Source organism: Clarias gariepinus, chromosome 23 (assembly GCF_024256425.1).
Source record: "Clarias gariepinus isolate MV-2021 ecotype Netherlands chromosome 23, CGAR_prim_01v2, whole genome shotgun sequence".
Taxonomy (NCBI): Eukaryota; Metazoa; Chordata; class Actinopteri; order Siluriformes; family Clariidae; genus Clarias; species Clarias gariepinus.
In genome coordinates, this window is record NC_071122.1 from 8944361 (window position 1) to 8954351 (window position 9991).

General features: G+C 34.7%; 1 protein-coding gene across 1 annotated transcript; it reads left to right on the forward strand.

Annotated features, from left to right (window-relative positions):
• Positions 1-2175: 2175 nt before the first annotated feature.
• Positions 2176-5915, forward strand: hesx1 (HESX homeobox 1). The gene is made up of 4 exons (XM_053484601.1): positions 2176-2293; positions 4555-4715; positions 5148-5249; positions 5820-5915. Exons 1-4 carry the CDS (start codon positions 2176-2178, stop codon positions 5913-5915), a joined length of 477 nt encoding a protein of 158 aa, XP_053340576.1.
• Positions 5916-9991: the final 4076 nt, after the last annotated feature.

Genomic DNA, 9991 nt, shown 5'->3' on the forward strand with positions numbered 1-9991 from the left:
CAGGATCAAACTGTATTTTTTTTCTCCCCACTGCTCATGTAATACCATCAAGCAGTACAGTGGTGGCTAAAAGTTTTAAAACAAAATGGTAATAACAAACCCTGTGCACAAAACACATAATTTCATCAATTAGTTCTAGCCTGGCTAAAGAGTTGTGCTAATTGAAAAGCTGGCTACGTGAAAATGGTATTCAAGCCACAGCTTTGTTCACCTTCTCAACAGAAAACCGTTGTAGCAGTCGTTAAACCGTCTTCTGTGATCTTCGGGAAGCAATCAAGCAGGCATAAATTGAGCAAGAGTACTGCAGATGTCTTTTTGACTGACTTTTTGACTTTTTTATGGCCTGCTGCATCCAGAAGATTTTAAAGAATAAATGACTTCATACTAAATATGTATTTTTCTTGATCAATTTCATTGCATACAATAACAAATATTTTTATTTTGATTGTTGGTTTTTTAAACAATTGAGAATGTCATTAAAACATTAAATTTCACTTTTGTCCTCTCCTTTAGTATGTATACTGTTGTATTGTGCAGAAGTCTTAGGCACATGCGAATAAATAAAAAGGTATAACAAATACCTATAAATCTAAAAAAAAAGTAATTAATGAAACAAAATCAGTATGTGGTGTGATGACACTTAAGGACTTTTTAATGTCAGTTACAATTTGTGTAGTTATAGAATAATATAAGGAAATCAGCTATAGTATGCAGTTTTACAGAGCATGCAGCAGAACAACCCAGTGTTGTTGACTCTTGTACCTGCTCTTGTACATTGATACACAATGATATACAATGATTGTACCAAAAAACACAGGGTGCCTAGACAGTTGCACTATATATATATATATATATATATATATATACGTATATATAGTCCTATATATAATTTATAATATATTAATATAATATACTTCATACTATTTTTCTTTTCTAAAGTGTGTGTATAATTTTTTTATCAGGAGTCATGTGGTGTATAATTTTTTTGGGTAATACATACATACATATAGGCCTACACACACATGCATATGATTTGTGTTAGATGCAATTCATCAAAATATCTCAACATGCTTTAATAGAAAAGTGAAGAGTCATGACTTTTGCACAGTACAGTGTGTCTACACCTTCTAATATAATTTACTAATATAATTTAGGATCCATAATTGAACCTTGACTGATTTAAAGCATTAGTCTAAAACTGTAAAAAAAAAAAAAAAAAATAATAATAATAATAATAATAATAATAAATAAATAATTATTATTACTATTATTATTATTGTAAAATAATAAAATAATTATAATTATAATAAATAAATGAATAAATGTACACCACATCACTCCTGATAATACCGGTACAAGAATAAGAAAAATCTTCTCCGTTCATTCACACTGTTAATAAGTTGTTGTTTTTTACTGTAAGCCTAATTGGCCTGCATTCAGGTTTGCATGTCAATACTTTTAATTAGTCCTAACTTTTACCATGATAAAGCAGGGAGCTCGTGCACTCAAGTAAACAAGTAAATAAACAAGCCGCATATTCATTTAAAGCCGACTTGAATAGACGGATTCAGAGGCTGAATGCAGACAATGCAGGAGCAACTTGTCGGATTAGTTCGCGGATGCCCTCTGCATGCATGACAAGAGGCCAAGAAAAGGGGGGGAATATTTAAGAGGATTAACTTTAATAGCTTCACCTTCTTTTTCTTATTTTATTAACACTTATTTTAAACTTCTGCGCCTAGAAATGAGATTATAGTGGCGAGCTGAGTGCTTCCTCATAATGCCGCTCAGCCGGCTGAGGGAAATGAGGAGGCCGAGGAGGGAATGGATAAAAGAGCTCATTTTCTACCTGGTGGGTAAAAATAAAAGGGACACTGCAGAAGGGGTTTGTCTTTGGAAATAACGAGCTTTGGGGGATTCTGTGTGTGGTAATAGATAACACCCCGTGGTCACGCTGTAGCGCGGGAGTCGGACACAGACTTACCTGTACATTGACCTGCTGCCCCCCTGTGGGGCCACCGAAAGCCCTCGAAAGCCATTCAAGTGGAAACGCTGCACAGTGACGTGAAGCAGCCGGGTGGTTCTTAAACAGCCACGGGACAGGACGGGCTCATTTCCCCGAAACACCGGTCACCCTCGGACAGCTTGGAGGTCTTTCTTTGCCTCGTGAGAGATATGGCGAGTGTGAGCGCGCAGCAGAGCCGCCACTCCCTCTTCACCATAGACCGCATCCTGGGGCTGCAGAGACCCGAGCAGAGGACCGCCGTGTACACCCCTCACCGGCCCTGGACAGGTAGACAGCACTCCACTTGTTGTTGTTGTTTTGTTATTATTATTATTATTATTATTGTTGTTGTTGTTGTTGTTGTTGTTGTTATTATTATAAATAATACCGTTCTGCTTTAGGGCAACACACTACACTAGTAGAATTTACATAGATCTCACAATCAGTATTTCCCAGTTGATTGCTGATGTTCTTAAAAGTAGAAAGAATTCTGATAAGAGAAGACTGAATCTGATGAGTTGAGCACTTTTAAAAGAAATAATCAGATTTCATGGGATATTATATTTTTATATTACATTATTATATATAGAAATATGACAAGCTTTGACTTTTTTTTTTTCTTTTTTCTTTTTTTACATGTAATTCCATATAATGGAACCAATGGACCAATATAATCCTAAAAACTCTAGATAGATATAAACATGAATGTTATTGCATCATGTAGGACAATTAATCAAAGTTGTTTGCTTGTTTGTTTGTCTGTCTCTGTTTTTTCTACTTTTAAAATCAGGGAAAGACTCCATGCTTATCTGTATATTATCATATACCTGTATATTTGACTCTTCCATTTATTTTAAATGAATATATAAATATATATTTATATATTAGTATTTAGTACATCCCTATTCTCTTTAATAAGAGTGTGCACTTGAGTCGATATGGACTTCACAAAGTTTGCGCACATACCCTGATTTGTGCTAGATGAAATTCATCTAAATATTTGAACATATGCTTCAAGAGAAAAGAGAAATTTAGCCAAATTAGCCATAATTTAAATAGTGACCTGGAAATCATAAATATTAAATAATTAAGATGTTGCAGCTTCCTTTTTCTTTTTGTTTGAGACTTTTCAAAATTTGAAAACTATAATTTCTCAGCAAATTTGGTAAAACTTAAAAAATAATTAATAAAATCCCAAATCTTTACTTTCAGATTTATTTTCATACTGTACAGTATATTGGCCTAGTACTCTGCAAAAGTCTGTCCTTGTCCTTTTTTGTTATGGATGTTTATTTTATGACTTTTGCATTACTTAAAAAATAAAAACAATGTTACAGTAGCATGCCATTAAAGAAAGTAGCATATTATAAAAGAAATAGGCTATTTTACAGACAAAAATAATAGATGTTTGGTTTTGGTTCTTAAGAAGTAAAAACTATCAGCCCTAATAATTACACAAACTACACCTCCAGACTATTGTTTTTTGGTGTCTTGTCTGAACAAATATTGTCTTTGTTCAGTTTATTACTGTTTGAAGGCATCTTTGCTTTACATCATTGGAAAAGTCTTTTTTACAGCATCGTATTATACAGTACACGTCTATAAAATTCCAAATCATGTAAAATAAAAGTCATATTCTACATGTACATATATGATACACTGCTGTGAGAAAATAAGCATGGAGTGAGTTCAGTTCACATAATCTGCCTATAGTTAAGGAAAAAACACTTTGTCCTTCATGTTGAAAGGTGCATGAATATTATGAGAATTCATTAAAAAAAGGAACATGATTTCATTCAGTGTTCTTCAGCTTTGATTACAGCACACAATGTTGTGGCCAGTTGATGTGTTAAAATGATTCCTCATGCTCCCAGAACCTCTTTTTCACAATCTGAGTTAGAAAAGAATATCCTCGAAACGTCCATAGAAGAAGAACTCTATAGTTGTGATAACCTGGTCATTCAGTACATTCAGGTTGTCAGCTGACCTCATTTTATAGCCATATCAATGTTGCTGAGTTTAGACCTGACCAACTGAAGTAACCTCAGATCATAACACTGCCTCCAGAGGTTTATACAGTGGCCACTATGCACGATGATGCGTTGCTTTATGTGCTTCCTCTCTTACCTTTTAGGTTTTGATAATGTGTTAAAGGGTTCTTAGCCAACTTCCAGTAATTTTACATCTGCTTAGTGTTTTCTTTGCTTGATGCAGCTCAATAATTTGACCCTTCTTTAGTGGCAAGTTTTTTTGCCTAGAGCTAGACAGTGTATCTAATGTGAAAATACTGATATTCTTTCTTTAATGTTTATTCCTAAAGTTCATGTCTCTTTATTTATGTATCATGACATTTAATCATAAGACGCACCTTCACATGATCACAGGCAAGGTCTATCACTGTTTTTGACTGTTTTTGTTTCTGCTCATGTACTGTATACTATGAAATCTGTATCATACATACTCTTAAATTTGTCCTCATTAGATAATTGGTAAGTTGACTTAGATGTGTTAAAGGTAAAAATCTGCCAACTTACTTTTTATTTTATCAGAGGTACAACCACCAAAAAATGACAGCTTTGTAAAAACAGACGGCTCCTTGGACATCCCTGGGATGGATGAGAGGAAAAGAGAAGCATCCATTGAAAGCTGTAGGCGTTCACCAAACTGGTGCATTGGACGGAGACCTAGAACTGCTTTTTCCAGCTTACAGGTAACCTACTGAGATACTGATACTGATACTATCCTAATAATATATTATACTAGTCAGAGATTTGAGCAATAACCCAAAAATAGTGTTTACTACAATGCCATGTTAACTGTAAAATTATTTCCAAAGATCCTCTGATATTTAATGAACATAATCCAAATATTCATTCTGTAAATTAGTCCTAATATTAAAGAATATTATAATAGTAGAACAAATTAGCCTTTATGAGCTTTAATAAGTTATTAAGATTTGGATTAATTGACGTTGTGCACTTAACAGGACTAAAATCAGTTCTAATCCTCCTTTCGGTGTAAAACATCACATGGTTGTCGTAGCAATTTGGTCAATAAACAGTATCACATAAAGCTACTGTATCAGTTACACCTGGGTTTTATATAATTTACATTTAATTGCTCTTTTTATTCATGATTCCAGATTGAGATACTTGAGAGCGTATTCCAAGTAAACTCGTACCCTGGGATTGATGTTCGGGAGGAGCTCGCTCAGAAACTGCATCTCGATGAAGACAGAATACAGGTACTGGAACAGCTTTATTCAGCTTTTTATGGATTCTTAGATCATTTAGTGTAGTAGTGTAGCCAGACTTGTAAAAGTTAAGACGCAATTGTAGCAAAATGAAAGAGCCATCTCAGTTTTAAAAGTGTTATAAATATGCATGATAACTAAGGGCCCACCATTTGGTTTTAAACTGACGAGCCAGAACAGGAAACTAGTAACAGTGTGTGGAGTCATGACCCAAGGGGCCAGAGCTACTGTACCTAATGGCACAAGAAAAATCTACACAATACTAAGCATAATGTTTTGCATTGTAATGTTATGGCTGACTTTTGTATAAGTGCTTTAGAAATATAGGGGATGCTAACTTTTGCACTGTTAATATAAATGAGAACATAAAAATAACCTGTCGTTTGATTTATGAGCTTTAATGCCAATTTCACAGGTTATATGATGATTTCCATTCTTTATTAATGAATCCTCCTCACAATCAGTGCATTTTTTTACATGCAGTATTTTTTATACAGTATATCTATATAATCACATATCCTTATTGGAAATAAATGTGGTCATTTTCCTCTCTTCTGTCAGATCTGGTTCCAGAATAGGAGAGCAAAACTGAAGCGCTCACATCGAGAGAACCAGTTCCTCATGGTCAAAAAAGTCATCAATGGTCTCCAGCAGTGATTGTACAGAAGAAGAAAAACAGATTTCTTGTCATATTATAATATATTCTATTGTGACTTACTTTAAAATTGTAAATCAATAACTTATGTCATTTAAAGCATTTAAAGCAGCTGATTAATTAAAATAGTGGTTTAACCTCACACACACACAGAGTATGGGAATTTGTTGCACTCCACATGTGGTCTTTTCTGGATTTCTTAGACGGCTGTATTGTTAGATAACGAGCCTCATGGAAAGCCATTGTCCCACTTTGCTTGCTCTAATTGAGGGTGATTAGACGAGACAAAAGAGGATTTTAAGGAGGGGAAGGAGCTTTGGAATTTGTGCTGAATAACGATGAGGGGTTGAGAACTGCAACCCCGTTGGATCAAACACTAATGGAAAATGAACACAATGATGAAGTAATCATGCATTTTACTAATATTAATATAATACAATGATAGTAATAGTAATTTATCACAATTTGATAGGAAACAGAAGATTTAGTTTCAGTGATTAAATAAAAACAGTAGAGGGCATCAGAGTGCTGAGAAAGTTATAGTGAGGAGGGGAAAAAATCTTGAGGGACCATCTCACTCATTCATCGTCTATACCGCTTTATCCTGTATTCAGGGTCACAGGGACCTGGCGCTTATCCCAGGAGGCTTAGGGCACAAGGCAGGGTACACACTGGACAGGGTGCCAATCCATCACAGGGCACACACTACGGGAAATTTGGGGACACCAATTTGCCTAACCTGCATATCTTTGGACTGTGGGAAGAAACAGGAGTATCCGGAAAAAATCCACCAAGCACAAGGAGAACATGCAAACATGCACACAGAGACAGGAATCGAACCCCGACTAGGCAACGGTGCTAACCATTACACCACCGTGCCGACCTGAACGACCATCTTTTAGTCCAAACTCTCTCACGCTTATGAGACGCTCTAAAGCTTAGATTAAGCTAGTTGGCAGCAGCTAAGACATTTTGCAACTGACTGATTGCAAAGGTTGCAAGTTGAAATCCTTCAATATTTTCGATCAAAGCCCTTAACTTTTACTGTTCAACATAGTTATTTTCCTTCGACATAAATCGAGAAAACATGCCAAAAAATCACTGTAGTCTTAGTCTTTTCCCATCTCACTCCCAGTGTTCCCAGTATAAGCTCTGCCAAGACAACCCACAAATCAGGATAAAATAGCTACTAAACATATACAAGTATGAATGGATTTTAAACTATAATCATAAAACAGACCTACTTATCAGTATTATTAACATAATTGTATTACAATTTCATGACCTGTGTTTAATACTGAGGGACTTTTAGGAACATGTCGTTATATGTAATCAACCCTCAATTTACTATCAGTTAATCATTCCTGCACACCATGTGCCAAAGCTCCATTTAATTTATTAAGGAATGTCACTTAATCTTTTCTATTATGTTTTTTACAGTAATTATACTGCATTTAGTGGACAAACCTTTGACCTGTACTGTAAGTTAATACAAAAAAAAAAACCTAAAACTTGTTATAATCATTAAAAACTGTCCTATAGTCTTTTCTGTGTCTGGAAATGTGAAAGAAGGGTTACAAAGTGCTGACACTAGAGACTTCTTTGGTGAAAAAAGGAAAAAAAAAGTTGAAGTAATCATCTCCTCACGGACATCAATCAGTTATAATGATGAAACACAGAAAACCAGCTGAGGATATTTCCTGCTAAAACATTTCCTGGTCTTTTTCCAATCTTCCGATTTCCAGTTTGTTCCCTGTGTAGCCTTAGATTTCTATTCGTGCTTTTCTGACAAACCAGGCATGTGTACTCATTTTTTTCACACCATTTTTGCAACAACACCAACCATGTCACAGGAACACATTTCTCCCTACTCTGATGTTAACTGTGATTATTAACTGTTCATCTGTATCATTGTTCTAAATACATGAGATAAATCTTATTTGTAATGAATATGCCTGCTTGAGTCAATGTAATTGTTTTCCTCTTCACACAGTAGCCACGTATTTATTGATTAAGTAGCTTCTGTACGAAGTTATGTCATCACGGACAGGATGGCGAGAGCTCTGCTCATCTTTCAAGTTGAAAAAGAAAAATAAAGAAGACCCTTTTCATGTTCGCATCAATAGTAACACAAGATCACCTGAAAGAGGAACTGGGTGTTCCTGCCCAGACAGTTGGCTTATACACACAACTTTCCCATGATTCTCATCTTGGGCTCTTTGATCTTTGCAAATATAGATCAATGCACACATGTTTTTGATTTTAATAGTTAGAACAATCAGATGATTTATTTTTTGCTCTTTTGAAATGTTTTTATGAAATGCACAGTAGTGCATGTATATGGTAAATGCAAAGCATAAGGCTCTATCAAGTTTTTTTTTTTTTACAGGATTCATCCTATTAAGCTATTCAGCTTTATGTCACTATTGTTTAAGTGATAAAATTCCAATCCTAAAAAATGGCTATACTAAACCGCCCCTAGGTACAAATAAGTGTCTGTGTGCGTGTGTGTGTGTGTGTGTGTGTGTGTGTGTGCATGGTGTCCTGAGATGAACTGGTGTCCCATTCTGGGTGTGTCCCTAGGATAGGCTGCAGATCTACTGTACCATGGCCCTGATTAAGATAAAGTGCTTAATGAAAGATGAATAAATGAATGAAAAGACACACAAAAAAATATTTTTTGTGTCTGTCGCATGCTTTAGCAAAATAAATAGGTAAACAAATTATGGATGCATTGATATAATGTTCATTTAAGAATTATTTATGGTATACAAATAGAGGTTAATTAGCTTTTACAGTACAGCTTTTAAACTTTCTAGATAAAATCTATATAAATGGAGTACTAAAATTATTTTTAGCACTCTTTAGCGATTTTCTTGTCTGTGAGTGAATGAGCCTATTTTCTGTATAAGTAGAATATTTAAATAAAACAGTCCTCAACCAAAGTCGGGCACAAAATTCTATTTCACATCAATACAAGCTGATAGAATGTTGTGCTTCCTATTGTATATGTTTATGACTTCAGTATGACCCCTTAAGGACATAAAAAAACAAGCAACATTAGTTTGTGGGTTAGCAAGCTACAATAAAAAATTAAGCTAACATGCAATTAGGCTACACCTTGAAATATGAAATATGGTAGTGTGATGAATGTAATCTCATTAGCCAATGAAATTCTAAATTATTTAAATAAAAGTCTTGATGAATATTGTTTTTTTGCTGTTGGACAAACTAGCCTGTTTTCAATGCTTTCAGTTTTGAATTATGTGGAATTATAACTCTTGTACTACTAAGACTATTACTACTAATAATAATTTTACTTTAAATTTTACTACTACTTATACAACTACTATTGCTACTACTGTACTAATTTTAATACTACTACTCCAGCTAATTTTGGTGGCACTGTGGCTTAGTGGTTAGCATGGTCGAGGGTTCGATTCCCGACTCAGGTCTGTGGGCATGGAGTTTGTATGTTTTCCCCATGCTTGGTGGGTTTCCTCCCACAGTCTAAAGACATGCAGGTTAGGCTTATTGGCATTCCCAAATTGCCTGTAGTATATGAATAACAATTGGCCATCGAGCTGGCAATTCGACCCCTTAAGATAACTGCCACAGAAATGTTCGATATATATCCAGGGGGTAGAGCATCTGTCACTAGATGTTCACTTAATAATAATAATAATAATAATAATAAAAATAATGCATTTTATTTATATAGGCACCTTTCTGGTCACCCAAGGTCGCCTACTTTTACTACTTCTACTTTTAACTTTTCAAATATTTCTGTTTTGAATCAAGTAATATTGCAACTTTACTACAACAACAACAACAACAATGTCAATTTTACTACTGCTACTCCTACTACTAATTTTAGGACTACTACCACTACTACTTCTAATTTTACTTCTACTACTATTACTATTTTTACTTCTATTACCCCTACTTCTACTCCTTTTTTTTAACTTCTTTCGGTAGTACTGCTGCTACTACCACTGATACTACTACTACTACTACTACTACTACTACTTATAATAATAATGTCTTACTGGGGTGGCCAGGTGGGTGGCCATGCTTC